General features: G+C 43.9%; 1 protein-coding gene across 4 annotated transcripts in view; it reads left to right on the plus strand.

Annotated features, from left to right (window-relative positions):
* Positions 1 to 15,977, plus strand: part of LOC121582249 (low-density lipoprotein receptor-related protein 4-like) — a 218,584-nt gene extending 202,607 nt beyond the window's left edge. Inside the window, exons 31-39 of one of the 4 annotated variants that reach the window (XM_045224117.1) lie at positions 1,957 to 2,065; positions 2,323 to 2,515; positions 9,625 to 9,738; positions 9,879 to 9,990; positions 10,192 to 10,256; positions 10,471 to 10,558; positions 11,033 to 11,174; positions 11,639 to 11,701; positions 14,089 to 14,174. In XM_045224117.1, the coding sequence (XP_045080052.1) occupies positions 1,957 to 2,065; positions 2,323 to 2,515; positions 9,625 to 9,738; positions 9,879 to 9,990; positions 10,192 to 10,256; positions 10,471 to 10,558; positions 11,033 to 11,174; positions 11,639 to 11,680 (865 nt within the window). In that variant the 3' untranslated portion in view covers positions 11,681 to 11,701; positions 14,089 to 14,174. Of the gene's footprint in view, positions 1 to 1,956; positions 2,066 to 2,322; positions 2,516 to 9,624; positions 9,739 to 9,878; positions 9,991 to 10,191; positions 10,257 to 10,470; positions 10,559 to 11,032; positions 11,175 to 11,638; positions 11,702 to 14,088 lie in introns of those variants that run through there. The other 3 variants (XM_045224115.1, XM_045224116.1, XM_045224118.1) reach the window with 3 other exon arrangements.
* The last annotated feature ends 388 nt before the right edge of the window (positions 15,978 to 16,365 follow it).

Below are 16,365 nucleotides of genomic sequence, written 5' to 3' on the forward strand. Positions count from 1 at the left end.
CATGAATTTTACAATATTATCCAATTTTGACTTTGCAGCTGGCCCATCTAGCAGAAATTGCTCAGTTCTGCCTCCGGGACAAGACTCATCCCAATAAATGTAAACCTGCAGAGGGAGTGGGAGGGAGAGTGTGACAGCCAGAGACCGGGAAAGAGGGAGAGAAAGACTGAAAATATTAGGAACTAACAGCATGCAAAGCTCTCAGCCGAGAAAATTGAATTATTTTCTGCAGAACATTCTGTTTTGTGTAGTTAATCATAGTACAGTACAGGAGTTTTCTGGCCTCTTAATAGGATAGCTTTGATGTCAATTCCTGTTAAATCCCTCTCATCTCTGTCTAATATCTCTTGCAAGTATTTTTGCCTAGTATGTACATTGGGGGAAAAAAGTATTTAGTCAGCCACCAATTGTGCAAGTTCTCCCACTTCAAAAGATGAGAGAGGCCTGTCATTTTCATCATAGGTACACGTCAACTATGACAGACAAATTGAGGAGAAAGAATCCAGAAAATCACATTGTAGGATTTTTTATGAATTTATTTGCAAATTATGGTGGAAAATAAGTAATTGGTCACCTACAAACAGACCTGTAACTTCTTTTTTAAGAGGCTCCTCTGTCCTCCACTTGTTACCTGTATTAATGGCACCTGTTTGAACTTGTTATCAGTATAAAAGACACCTGTCCACAACCTCAAACAGTCACACTCCAAACTCCACTATGGCCAAGACCAAAGAGCTGTCAAAGGACACCAGAAACAAAATTGTAGACCTTCACCAGGCTGGGAAGACTGCATCTGCAATAGGTAAGCAGCTTGGTTTGAAGAAATCAACTCTGGGAGCAATTATTAGGAAATGGAAGACATACAAGACCACTGATAATCTCCCTCGATCTGGGGCTCCACGCAAGATCTCACCCTGTGGGGTCAAAATGATCACAAGAACGGTGAGCAAAAATCCCAGAACCACACGGGGGGACCTAGTGAATGACCTGCAGAGAGCTGGGACCAAAGTAACAAAGCCTACCATCAGTAACACACTACGCCGCCAGGAACTCAAATCCTGCAGTGCCAGACGTGTCCCCTGCTTAAGCCAGTACATGTCCAGGCCCGTCTGAAGTTTGCTAGAGTGCATTTGGATGATCCAGAAGAGGATTGGGAGAATGTCATATGGTCAGATGAAACCAAAATATAACTTTTTGGTAAAAACTCAACTCGTCGTGTTTGGAGGACAAAGAATGCTGAGTTGCATCCAAAGAACACCATACCTACTGTGAAGCATGGGGGTGGAAACATCATGCTTTGGGGCTGTTTCTGCAAAGGGACCAGGACGACTGATCCGTGTAAAGGAAAGAATGAATGGGGCCATGTATCGTGAGATTTTGAGTGAAAACCTCCTTCCATCAGCAAGGGCATTGAAGATGAAACGTGGCTGGGTCTTTCAGCATGACAATGATCCCAAACACACCGCCCGGGCAACGAAGGAGTGGCTTCGTAAGAAGCATTTCAAGGTCCTGGAGTGGCCTAGCCAGTCTCCAGATCTCAACCCCATAGAACATCTTTGGAGGGAGTTGAAAGTCTGTGTTGCCCAGCGACAGCCCCAAAACATCACTGCTCTAGAGGAGATCTGCATGGAGGAATGGGCCAAAATACCAGCAACAGTGTATGAAAACCTTGTGACGACTTACAGAAAACGTTTGACCTGTGTCATTGACAACAAAGGGTATATAACAAAGTATTGAGAAAATCATAAAAAATCCTACAATGTGATTTTCTGGATTTTTTTTCTAATTTTGTCTGTCATAGTTGACGTGTACCTATGATGAAAATTACAGGCCTCTCATCTTTTTAAGTGGGAGAACTTGCACAATTGGTGGCTGACTAAATACTTGTTTCCCCCACTGTATATGTACTATGAATGTGTGTGTTTAACTCCTCTGTGTGTGTGTGTGTGTGTGTAGGATCTTCTGGGTGGATGCTCACCTGGACCGCATTGAGAGTTCCGACCTAAACGGAAAGCTCCGTCAAATCCTCATCAGCCCTGTGTCCCACCCCTTCGCCCTCACACAGGTACCCCCCAGCTCTCAATCAACCACCTGACCCCTCCCCCTGGCTGCCACGTCCACTCACTTTCTCTCTCACTCCTCCTCCACTCACTTGTTTGTTCACTGCCTCACTTGCTCTACCTCCTCCTCCACTCATACTGAACCATAAAACTGAACCATTCTACTTCCCTTCATCTCTGACCTTCATTTCTTCCTCCCTCTCTCTCTTCCTCCTTGTCTGTGTTTCTTTCTCTCCTCTTTTTCTCTACCTTGTTCCCCCAGTTGAAGCCGGTGTCCTCCCCTCTAACCCCTTTCTCCCGACTCTCGCAGCAAGACCGTTGGATCTACTGGACGGACTGGCAGACTAAGTCCATCCAGCGTGTGGACAAACACACTGGCCGCAGCAAGGAGACGGTCCTGGCCAACGTGGAGGGTCTCATGGACATCATCGTAGTCTCGCCACAGAGGCAGAGCGGTAAGGGAGCAGGGTGAAGTTGTCCCTAGACGCTGATCTTGGGTCATTTTAGCATTTTCCCGACTAATGGTTAAGGTTAGGATTGGGTAGGGGAAACTGATCCTAGATCTGTACTGAAGGGGGAACTTTACCCTTAAGCGAGTGGTAAGTTAACCCTAACTACTGATACCAGTTCAAGTATTTGTTCATCTTCTTATGGCGAAGGTTAGGATTGAGGGTAATCTGATCCTAGACGATTAGAGCCAGCTTCTACCTTCAACCCCCCATTGAAGGTGTCGCCACAGTGACTTAGTGGTAACGAGGCATTTCTGGGAGGTTTTTTTATTTTTTTTATTTAAGCTTTCACCTTATACTGGTGGTCACACTCAAGGATGGTATTTACAGTGTGTGTTATGTAATTCATGCCTTGTTTAGAGCTGAGGTAAACATAGTTTTTTACTCAACAACAGTAAAAGTGTTCAACATTGTATTGTGAATCTCTACAAACTCTTCTTCACCTGTTTAGTAAACCTTGCTAAACAATGGCCGTTCAGCTAAAGGGGTATCCATCCCGTCAATTACTGTCAAAAAACACAAAATGACATACCATTCGAAAGCTACAGCAACTGTCTTTTTGGAAATCAACCTCAAATCTTACTGCTGGCAATGTCCTAACCATGCCCCCCCCTCCCCCAACGCCCCACCTAGCTGTCTTGAGATGAATGCACTAGATGTAAGTCGCTCTGGATAAGAGTGTCTGCTAAATCTGGATAAGATCGTCTGCTAAATGACGAAAATGTCAAATGTAAATGTGAAATGTACACCCTGGTGATCATAATGCAATGCATTTCTTTCTCAATTCATTACCTTGGATGTATCCTTCAGTATGTACCATTGCTATATCTGACTCGTTTACTATGGGGTAATTGAATGGGAAAATAAGTTTGACGTTTCCTCACCTGTCTGTGTGTTATTAAAAAAATAATAACTTCTAAGCCCCAATCGCTATGGTCATTTTAAGATGTCAGGTGTCAAAATCTGTTCAGTTTTGACACTGAGCTCATTGCCCAACCAGACACATCTGGTTTCAAGTGGCCAGGAGACCTTGTGATCTTCAGCTGCTATTTAGCGGACGAACTATGAATCAGACTATATCTAATTACATTAGTGGAAAGGTAGCAACATCAGTTTTCTTCACATACAGTGAGGGAAAAAAGTATTTGATCCCCTGCTGATTTTGTATGTTTGCCCACTGACAAAGAAATGATCAGTCTAATTTTAATGGTAGGTTTATTTGAACAGTGAGAGACAGTATAACAACAAAAAAATCCAGAAAACGCATGTAAAAAATGTTATAAGTTGATTTGCATTTTAATGAGGGAAATAAGTATTTGACCCCTCTGCAAAACATGACTTAGTACTTGGTGGCAAAACCCTTGTTGGCAATCACAGAGGCCAGACGTTTCTTGTAGTTGGCCACCAGGTTTGCACACATCTCAGGAGGGATTTTGTCCCACTCCTCTTTGCAGATCTTCTCCAAGTCATTAAGGTTTCGAGGCTGACGTTTGGCAACTCAAACCTTCAGCTCCCTCCACAGATTTTCTATGGGATTAAGGTCTGGAGACTGGCTAGGCCACTCCAGGTCCTTAATGTGCTTCTTCTTGACCCACTCCTTTGTTGCCTAGGCCGTGTGTTTTGGGCCATTGTCATGCTGGAATACCCATCCACGACCCATTTTCAATGCCCTGGCTGAAGGAAGGAGGTTCTCACCCAAGATTTGACGGTACATGGCTCCGTCCATCGTCCCTTTAATGTGGTGAGGTTGTCCTGTCCCCTTAGCAGAAAAACACCCCCAAAGCATGTTTCCACCTCCATATTTGACGGTGGGGATGGTGTTCTTGGGGTCATAGGCAACATTCCTCCTCCTCCAAACATGGCGATTTGAGTTGATGCCAAAGAGCTCCATTTTGGTCTCATCTGACCACAACACTTTCACCCAGTTCTCCTCTGAATCATTCAGATGTTCATTGGCAAACTTCAGACGGGCATGTATATGTGCTTTCTTGAGCAGGAGGACCTTGCGGGCGCTGCAGGATTTCAGTCCTTCACGGCGTAGTTTGTTACCAATTGTTTTCTTGGTGACTATGGTCCCAGCTGCCTTGAGATCATTGACAAGATCCTCCCGTGTAGTTCTGGGCTGATTCCTCACCATTCTCATGATCTTTGCAACTCCACGAGGTGAGATCTTGCATGGAGCCCCAGGCTGAGGGAGATTTACAGTTATTTTGTGTTTCTTCCATTTGCGAATAATTGCACCAACTGTTGTCACCTTCTCACCAAGCTGCTTGGCGATGGTCTTGTAGCCCATTCCGGCCTTGTGTAGGTCTTCAATCTTGTCCCTGACATCCTTGAAGAGCTCTTTGGTCTTGGCCATGGTGGAGAGTTTGGAATCTGATTGATTGATTGCGTCTGTGGATAGGTGTCTTTTATACAGGTAACAAACTGAGATTAGGAGCACTTGAGTGTGCTCCTAATCTCAGCTCGTTACCTGTATAAAAGACACCTGGGAGCCAGACATCTTTCTGATTGAGAGGGGGTCAAATACCTATTTCCCTCATTAAAATGCAAATCAATTTATATTATTTTTGACATGCGTTTTTCTGGATTTTGTTGTTGTTATTCTGTCTCTCACTGTTCAAATAAACCTACCATTAAAATTATAAACGGATAATTTATTTGTCAGTGGGCAAACGTACAAAATCAGCAGGGGATCAAATACTTTTTTCCCTCACTGTATGTACAGGGGCAAATTATGGTGGAAAATAAGTATTTGGTCACCTACAAAGAAGCAAGATTTCTGGCTCTCACAGACCTGTAACTTCTTCTTTAAGAGGCTCCTCTGTCCTCCACTCATTACTTGTATTAATGGCACCTGTTTGAACTTGTTATCAGTATAAAAGACACCTGTCCACAACCTCAAACAGTCACACTCCAAACTCCACTATGGCCAAGACCAAAGAGCTGTCAAAGGACACCAGAAACAAAATTGTAGACCTGCACCAGGCTGGGAAGACTGAATCTGCAATAGGTAAGCAGCTTGGTTTGAAGAAATCAACTGTGGGAGCAATTATTAGGAAATGGAAGACATACAAGACCACTGATAATCTCCCTCGATCTGGGGCTCCACGCAAGATCTCACCCCGTGGGGTCAAAATGATCACAAGAACGGTGAGCAAAAATCACAGAACCACACGGGGGGACCTAGTGAATGACCTGCAGAGAGCTGGGACCAAAGTAACAAAGCCTACCATCAGTAACACACTACGCCGCCAGGGACTCAAATCCTGCAGTGCCAGACGTGTCCCCCTGCTTAAGCCAGTACATGTCCAGGCCCGTCTGAAGTTTGCTAGAGTGCATTTGGATGATCCAGAAGAGGATTGGGAGAATGTCATATGGTCAGATGAAACCAAATATATATTTTTAGGTAAAAACTCAACTCGTCGTGTTTGGAGGACAAAGAATGCTGAGTTGCATCCAAAGAACACCATACCTACTGTGAAGCATGGGGGTGGAAACATCATGCTTTGGGGCTGTTTTTCTGCAAAGGGACCAGGACGACTGATCCGTGTAAAGGAAAGAATGAATGGGGCCATGTATCGTGAGATTTTGAGTGAAAACCTCCTTCCATCAGCAAGGGCATTGAAGATGAAACGTGGCTGAGTCTTTCAGCATGACAATGATCCCAAACACACCGCCCGGGCAATGAAGGAGTGGCTTCATAAGAAGCATTTCAAGGTCCTGGAGTGGCCTAGCCAGTCTCCAGATCTCAACCCCATAGAAAATCTTTGGAGGGAGTTGAAAGTCCGTGTTGCCCAGCGACAGCCCCAAAACATCACTGCTCTGGAGGAGATCTGCATGGAGGAATGGGCCAAAATACCAGCAACAGTGTGTGAAAACCTTGTGAAGACTTACAGAGAACGTTTGACCTGTGTCATTGCCAACAAAGGGTATATAACAAAGTGTTGAGGCTCTGTCTGGCTCTGTAATAGTCACGTTGTTGCTGACAATTTCTAATAGTACTAAGCATGTATTTGTTGAAATCTAAATGTCTTTCATGAAGCATAAAATATATGTTAGTCACAGCCGTGTATATTCCCCCTCAAGCCAATACCACGATGGCCCTCAAGGAACTACACTGGACTTTATGCAAACTGGAAACCACATATCCTGAGGCCGCATTTATTGTAGCTGGGGATTTTATCAAAGCAAATTTGAGGAAAATGCTACCGAAGTTCAAGCAGCCATTGATTGTAGTACTCGCTTAAGAATAACCCTAGACCACTGCTACTCGCCTTTTTGAGATGCCTACAAGGCCCCCCACCCTCCCTTCGGCAAATCAGATCACAACTCCATTTTGCTCAAACAAGAAGTACCCGTGCTAAGGTCTATTCAACGCTGGTCTGACCAATCGGAATCCATGCTTCAAGATTGTTTTGATCACACGGACTGGGATATGTTCCGGGTAGCCTCTGAGAATAACATTGACGTTTACACGGACACGGTGACTGAGTTCATCAGGAAGTGTATAGGGGATGTTGTTCCCATGGTGACTATTAAAACCTACCCAAACCAGAAACCGTGGATAGGTGGCAGCATTCGCGCAAAACTGAAAGCGCGAACCACCGCATTTAAGCATGGCAAGGTGACTGGGAATATAGTTGAATACAAACAGTGTAGTTATTCCCTCCGTAAGGCAATCAAACAGGCAAAACGTCAGTACAGAGACAAAGTGGAGTCGCAATTCAATGGCTCAGACACAATACATATGTGGCAGGGTCTACAGACAATCACGGATTACAACGGGAAAACTAGCCACTTCGCGGACACCAACGTCTTGGTCCCAGACAAGCTAAACACCTTCTTCGCCCGCTTTGAGGATAACACAGTGCCACTGACGCGGCCCGCTCCCAAAGACTGTGGGCTCTGGTTCTCCGTGGCCGACGTGAGTAAGACATTTAAGCGTGTTAACCTTCTCAAGGCTGCCGGCCCAGATGGTATCCCTAGCCGCGTCCTCAGAGCATGCGCAGACCAGCTGGTTGGAGTGTTTACGGACATATTCAATCTCTCCCTATCCCAGTCTGCTATCCCCACTTGCTTCAAGATGTCAAACATTGTTCCTGAACCCAAGAAAGCAAAGGTAACTGAACTAAATGATTATCGCCCCGTAGCACTCACTTCTGTCATCATGAAGTGCTTTGAGAGGCTAGTTAAGGATCATATCACCTCTACCTTACCTGACACCCTAGACCTGTTTTTACTTACCGCCCCAATAGATCCACAGACGATGCAATAGCCATCACACTGCACACTGCCCTATCCCATCTGGACAAGAGGAATACCTACGTCAGCCTTCAACACCATAGTACCCTCCAAGCTCATCATTCAACTCGGGGCCCTGGGTCTGAACTCCGCCCTGTGCAACTAGATCCTGGACTTCCTGACGGGCCGCCCCCAGGTGGTGAAGGAAGGAAACAACACCTGTCCACTTCGCTGATCCTCAACACAGGGGCCCCACAAGGGGGCGTGCTCAGCCCCTTCCTGTACTCCATGTTCACCCAAGACTGTGTGGCCACGCACGCCTCCAACTCAATCATCAAGTTTGCAAATGACACAACGGTAGTAGGACTGATTACCAACAATGACGAGCCAGCCTACAGAGAGGAGGTGAGAGCCCTGGCGGAGTGGTGCCAGGAAAATAACCTCTCCCTCAATGTCAACAAAATGAAGGAGCTGAACGTGGACTACAGGAAACAGCAGAGGGAGCACGCCACTATCCACATCGACGGGACCGCAGTGGAGAAGGTGGAAAGCTTCAAGTTCCTCGTACACATCACTGACAATCTGAAATGGTCCACCCACACAGACAGTGTGGTGAAGAAGGCTCAACAGCGCCTCTTCAACCTCAGGAGGCTGAAGAAATTTGGCTTGGCCCCTAAGACCCTCAGAAACTTTTACAGATGCAAAATTGAGAGCATCCTGTCGGGCTGTATCACTGCCTGGTACAGCAACTTCCCCGCCCGTAACCGCAGGGCTCTCCAGAGGGTGGTGCGGTCTGCCCAATACATCACCGGAGGCACAGTTCCTGCCCTCAAGGACACCTACAGCACCCAATGTCACAGGAAGGCCAAAAAGATAATCAAGGACATCAACCACCCAAGCCACTGCCTGTTCACCCCGCTATCATCCAGAAGGCGAGGTCAGTACAGGTCAATCAAAGCTGAGAGCAAGAGACTGAAAAACAGCTTCTATCTCAAGGCCATCAGACTGTTAAATAGCCATCACTAGCTGGCTACCACCCGGTTACGCAACCTTGCACCTTAGAGACTGCTGCCCTATATACATAGACATGGAATCACTGGCCACTTTAATAATGGAACACTAGTCACTTCAATAATGTTTACATACTCGCATATGTATATACTGTATTCTATTCTACTGTATTTAGTCATTGCCACTCCGACATTGCTCGTCCTAATATTTATATATTTCTTAATTCCATTCTTTTACTTTTAGATTTGTGTATTGTTGTGAATTGTTGAATTGTTAGATACTACTGCACTGTTGGAGCTAGGAACACAAGCATTTCGCTACACCCGCAATAACATCTGCTAAATATGTGTATGTGTGTCACGATCGTCGGATATAGAGGACCAAGGAGCAGCGTGGAAGGTGAACATACTTATTCATTAAATGATACACGAACAAAACAACAAATCGATACGTGACGTCCACAGGTACAAACCTACACAGGAACAAGATCCCACAAACACTGTGGGAAAACCACCTGACTAAATATGGTTCCCAATCAGAGACAACCAGCAACAGCTGATACTCGTTGCCTCTGATTGAGAACCACTCTGGCCAACATAGATATACAAAAACTAGACTAGACACAACGAGCACAAAACATAAACTCTACACACCCTGGCTCAACTTAAAAGAGTCCCTAGAGCCAGGGTGTGACAATGTGACCAATAAAATGTGATTTGATTTGATGTGCGCCGTTGTGAAAATGCCAAGAGGGCGTCAGAGTTTAACAGGTTAAAGTAAGCCTTTTCTCTTCCCTGCAGGCACTAACCACTGTGGGGTGAATAATGGAGGATGTACTCATCTCTGCTTCGCTAAGACAAACAGCTTTGTGTGCGCCTGCCCTGATGAACCAGACAGCAGACCCTGCTCCACCAGTGAGTTTGTGTGTGTGTGTGTATGTGTGTACCTGCGTGCATGTATGTAAGAAACAACTTATTTTGATAAACAACATTCCAGCTTTGTGTGTGATCTGTTTATGTATCTTTAAAACACTAATCATTGTTCCTCTGTTTAGTCTCAGGTTATGTGCCCACCTCACCAGACAGAGAGACCACCAGCACCCCAGCCCCCAACAAGATCCCCAAAGCCCCCACAGACACGTCTCAGCAAGGACCCCCACTGGTCAAGTATGTCAACTACAGGCCTGACATTTTACCTCATCGACCATGACTTGAAGGGATCCTATTCATACATATTGAGTGTTGTCTGATATGAATATTGACTAAATACCTTGTATCACAATGCTTTACCTTTATATCTTCAGTTTGTGAGAAAGTATAGGCTCAGTTTGATGGTTCATGTTCTATTTTTTACATCCTGTTTTGTAGCTGCACAGACAAGATCCTGAGTGTGGAGGGCTGCTTACAGAGCAACGTGGTGACGGCTCCTCACGGTAAGATAAAGATCAGTCAGCTTCATCATCATAATCATCATCATTATCATGATTATTACCCTCCGTAACGTCTTTATCACACTTTGCATCATCATTACTATCATCACTTTCAAATGTACAGTGTTGATTTTATAGGCTATATCTAATTGTTTAGATGTCATAGCAGTGTAATCCACTCATTGGTTGATGTTCATCTGCAACACTTCTTTCACAGGGGAGGGGCTTCATATCAGCTATGTGATTGGAGGAGCGTTGACCATTCTTGCCATCCTGATACTCATCACTGCATTCATTATTTACAGGTAAGACCTAGTCCTCTCTAAATACTCAAAATTCCTCTCATTTGACATTTACCATTTTAGTCATTTATCTAGATCGCTCTAAACTAGATCAATTTACAGTTAGTACATTCATCTTAAAGTAGCTAGGTGAGACAACCACATCAGTCATAGTAAGTAAAATGTTCCTTGATTAAGCAGTCACCAGCAAAGTCAGTGCTAGTAATAAAATAAATATGTCTATTCTCCATCCCTTTATCTGCCCAGATCTGAAATAAGTGATTAGGTGAAAACAAATTGAGCACCAATAGATTTCGCCGATGTTACTGTCATGTAACTTATCGTTTTATGTCAGTGCAGATAAAGAACACACAGAGAGGAAGCTACGTTAGACCTGTGACATTTGTCTGTTGTGGGAGCTAACCTAGAAAGCCACCCCATGGACAGTTTTAACCAGTGGACTGTGTGTACAATGTTTTCCCATCTTTCTTTCCTCAGACACAAAAAGTCAAAGTTTGCTGACCCCGGGGTGAGCAACCTGACCTACAGTAACCCCTCATACAGGACGTCAACGCAAGAGGTCAAGATCGAGACCTCTCAAAAGCCGGCCATTTACAACCAGCTACGATATAAGAAAGAGGTAACTATCCAGGCCTATTTAGTATTTCAAGAAAATGTCGACAGTGTTCTAATCTAGCTAAGCATTTTTGCATGTGCAGCATTTGCAGCAGTTCTTTTTCTGGAGGGACTAAAGCATAAAAGTGAATTGAAGGTGAAATCACGATTTGAAAGTGAAATGGAAATGTATGTTATTCTCTTATAATGAGAATAAGAAAGTAACTAATGTTTAATAGAGGAACGGATACATTTGATGTGAAACCATTGGGTTTCGGTATGCCTATTGTGACCAAAGGGTTTCAAATGGTATGGCTGGAAGTAACCATTGAGACAAATACCAGTTTTCAATGTTTGTCTCTATCTCCTATGCTTTAGATAGATTGCTTTACAGTAGTTTAATTATAACCAAACATGAAGAGGCACAAGTGGTGACCGACCCCTCCACTCATCTCTCCTTTCTTCTCTTCCCCCTCGCCTTCACTGCAGCTCTCTCATCCTTACAACAGCCTCTCTCCTTTATTCTTTTGACCTGTTTTGTCCTGCGGAGAGGTAGTCACACACTGCATGGGGGAATCCCTCCAATCAATCAACCTATCACTCTCTCTTTCACTCCTCCTGTATCTCTCACGCCTTTGTATCTCTCTCTCTCTCCCTCTCTCGTCCCCACCTTCACCTTGCATGTGTACATGTTCTCTCTCTCTCTCTCTCTCTCTCTCTCTCTACTATTGTTCCTCTGCTTGGTCATACATGACAACTGACTCTTTCTGTTTCTGATGACTGACTTAACTAATTATTTAACAAATGTAGAGACGTACAGTGCCTTCAGAAAGTATTCACACCCCTTGACTTTTTCCACATTTGTTGTGTTACAGCCTGAATTTAAAATTGATTAAATTGAGATTGTGTGTCGCTGGCCTACACACAATACCCCATAATGTCAGTGGAATATGTTCTTCTACATTTTTACAAATTAATTTAAAATAAAATGCTGAAATGTCTTGTGTCAATAAGTATTCAACTCCTTTTTTTTTGTTGCAAGTCTAAATAAGTTCAGGAGTAAAAATTTACTTAAGTCACATAATAAGTTGCATGGATTAACTGATAGTGAAATGATCAAATCAAATCAAATCAAATCAAATTGTATTGGTCACATGCGCCGAATACAACAGGTGCAGACATTACAGTGAAATGCTTACTTACAGCCCTTAACCAACAGTGCATTTATTTTAAACAAAAAAGTAAGAATAAAAACAACAACAAAAAAGTGTTGCGAAAAAAGAGCAGAAGTAAAAATAAAGTGACAGTAGGGAGGCTATATATACAATAGAATAAAGTGACAGTAGGGAGGCTATATATACAGGGGGGTACCGTTGCATAGTCAATGTGCGGGGGCACCGGCTAGTTGAGGTAGTTGAGGTAATATGTACATGTGGGTAGAGTTAAAGTGACTATGCATAAATACTTAACAGAGTAGCAGCAGCGTAAAAAGTATGGGGTGGGGGGGCAGTGCAAATAGTCCGGGTAGCCATGATTAGCTGTTCAGGAGTCTTATGGCTTGGGGGTAGAAGCTGTTGAGAAGTCTTTTGGACCTAGACTTGGCACTCCGGTACCGCTTGCCGTGCGGTAGCAGAGAGAACAGTCTATGACTAGGGTGACTGGAGTCTTTGACAATTTTGAGGGCCTTCCTCTGACACCGCCTGGTATAGAGGTCCACTCCTTCTCCCTCCAATCTCCTGATTCTGCCTCCTCAACCCTCCTCTCCTCCCTTTCTGCATCCTGTTCTGCATTCTGTTAATCATTCAGAAATGATTAACTTAATTTCTGAATGACTACCTCATCTCTGTACCCCACACATACAATTAATGACCTGTAAGGTCCCTCAGTCGAGCAGTGAATTTCAAACACAGATTCAACCACAAAGACCAGGGAGGTTTTCAAATGGTTCGCAAAGAAGGGAACCTATTGGTAGATGGGTAAAAAAAAAAAGCAGACATTGAATATCCCTTTGAGCATGGTAAAGTTATTAATTACACTTTGGATGTTGTATGAATACACCCAGTCACTTGGGCGTCCTTCCTAACTCCGTTGCCGGAGAGGAAGGAAACCGCTCAGGGTTAGGGTTAATGGCTGTGATTGGAGAAAACTGAGGATGGGTCAACATTGTATTTACTCCACAATACTAACCTAAATGACAGAGTGAAAAGAAAGCCTGTACAGAATAAAAAGATTCCAAAACATGCATCCTGTTTGCAACAAGGTACTAAAGTAATACTGCAAAAAAATTGGCTAAGGAATTAACTTTATGTCCTAAATACAAAGTGTTATGTTTGGGGCAAATCTAACACAACACGTCACTGAATACCACTCTTCATATTTTCAAGCATGGTTGTGGCTACATCATGTTATGGATATGCTTGTCATTGGCAAGGGAGTTTTTTAGGATATAAATAAATGGAATAGAGCTAAAATCCTAGAGGAAAACCTGGTTCAGTCTGCTTTCAAACAGACACTGGGAGACAAATTCACCATTCAGCAGGACAATAACCTAAAACACAAGGCCAAATATACACTGGAGTTGCTTACCAAGACAACATTGAATGTTCGTGAGTGGCCTAGTTACAGTTTTGAGGACATCTCACTGAAAAGCAAACTACCACTGTGCATGGGTAGAGATTTACAACAACATCCTGCTCTGGAGTGTTTGTAGTAGTTTTCTGATGAGTTATTCCAAAATGGCTGCTGTCTAACCACTGATACAGGCTTAGTTTTCTACTAACTACTTATGCAGGGTCAGATATTCTTCATCCCCTCAGATGCTTTTGGGGATATGATCATCTGACCCTAGATCTGTGATTATGGGTGATGTCTACGTCGTGCGCTAGGCTAACATAGCTAACCTTTCTACTGTGTCTTCTTTCTCCTTCCTACTTCCTCAGGGGGGCGGGGACAGCGGCTACACCAAGGAGAAGATCCGCATCGTGGAGGGCGTGTGTCTCCTCTCCAGCGAGGAGCTGTACTGGGAGGACCTGAAGCAGCTGAAGCCGTCGCGGGGCGGTCTGCACACGTGCATGCGCACGGACACTGTGTCCCTGCAGGCCAGCAGCGCCTCGCTGGACGACGGCGAGACGGAGCAGCTGCTCCAAGAGGAGACGTCGGAGTGCTCGTCCATAAACACGCTGACCCCCGCCACAGCCACACCCCAACGACACCCCCAACACAGCCTGCCCGACACCGGCTGGACCCCCGCGCGTAAACCCTCCACCGAGAGCGAGGTGTAAGGGAGGCCTCTCGATTCACTGCCTCCCTACTCCTACTCTTCCCCCTTAGTCCTCCTGACCCCTTCAACTACACACCCTTATACACACACACACACACACACCTGTATACAATATACACATACATACAGTACTCATATGTAAACGGTACGTACTTACGCTTCAGGCCACAGTGAGTCATACACAAACTGACACTCACATAGATAGGTGGTACATACAAACACTACAGCCACATACATACTTCATGCTACACACAAACATTTATGCATGCATACAAACCTGGCATCTCCTCCACCCGCTGGACTTCGTCCTACACACACACACACACACCGGCACTCTCACCACTACCCTCTCACAACCGCAGACTGACTCACTGCTACCCTCTTCAGGCAACAGACTGAATGACAATTTACAAACATGCTGGAAAAAGAAAGCAAAAAAAAGACACTGAGAAAGGAAATGATAAAAAGAGAATGAAATGACATCTGGAGCCTTTTTAAAGAATTCAACCCCTCAAGGTGAGGGCTGCTTAGTTGTGTATAACATTGCATTTTTTGTGAACTTTTTGGCAAAGCTAAAAACGATATACTCCCGCAGGAGACTATGTAACAAACTGCTCTCACCTCTATATGCCACTCATCATATACCATGTCCTTATGAACTGTATTTATGAACTTTGTGTTCTTTGAGTGGGTTTTTGCTGATTTTAGAGAATGATGAGAGTGTTGTGTAGAACTGTATTTATGACAGTGCCAAAGGGTGGAGCTTCGCTACATCTACATTAGAAGAAATTGTATGAGATATGTGCCACGTAAAGGACGGACAGACAGACAGACAGTTACCTATGGGAGAGCACAGGAATGGGACAATCTGTTTCAGACATATGTTTCGCATTGTATACCTACTCTTCTAAATCCAACCATGGACTTATCTATCTGGTCTCTCTTAACTGGTACTCTAGACTGGTACTGGAAACTGGTACTCTAAACTGGTACTGGACACTGGTACTCTAGACTGGTACTGGGAACTGGTACTCTAGATTGGTACTGAAAATGGGTACTCTAGACTGGTACTGGAAACTGGTACTCTAGATTGGTACTGAAAATGGGTACTCTAGACTGGTACTGGAAACTGGTTCTTTAGACTGGTACTGGAAACTGCATTAGCAATCGTTGAAATCCATTCATTTTATAACATCTGAAGTAAACTGCAAGTAAACCATTTCTGGTCCTCGGGGAATAGCAGTCTCGATGAAGTATAAGTGCCAAACATTATTTTCATTTTTTTCTTTCCTCAGTTTTATATTTCTTGGAGGTTGTAAAATGTGCTTGGTATTCTTTTAGCTGTTCTGATTAAAGCAGATATCTGTCATCTCTGAACCTGTAAAGCACTGTGCACTTAGTGTCCACTGTTCTAGTCTAGACAATAGAATAGGCTTCAGTGTATTATGTCATTTGACAAGGTTGCCCTTTGTGAAATATTGAACACATACAGTGCATTCGGAAAGTATTCAGACTCCTTGACCTTTTTCCACATTTTTTTACATTACAGCCTTATTCTAAAATGGATTAAACACTTTTTTTACCTCATCAATCTTCACACAATACCCCATAATGACAAAGTGAAAGCAGGTTTTTAGTAATTTTTGCACATTTATTTAAAATAAAAAACAGATACATAAGTATTCAGACCCTTTGCAATGTGACTCGAAATTGAGCTCAGGTGCATCCCGTTTACATTGATCATCCTTGAGATGTTTCTACAACTTGATTGGAGTCCAACTGTGGTAAATTCAATTGATTGGACATGATTTGGAAAGGCACACACCTGTCTATATAAGGTCCCAAAGAAAAAAAAAATTAACGAGCTATGAGGTCAGAGAAATTGTCCGTAGAGCTCCGAGACAAGATTTTGTCGAGGCACAGATCTGAAGAAGGG

The sequence above is a fragment of the Coregonus clupeaformis genome, chromosome 13 (genome assembly GCF_020615455.1).
Source record: "Coregonus clupeaformis isolate EN_2021a chromosome 13, ASM2061545v1, whole genome shotgun sequence".
NCBI classification, from domain to species: Eukaryota; Metazoa; Chordata; class Actinopteri; order Salmoniformes; family Salmonidae; genus Coregonus; species Coregonus clupeaformis.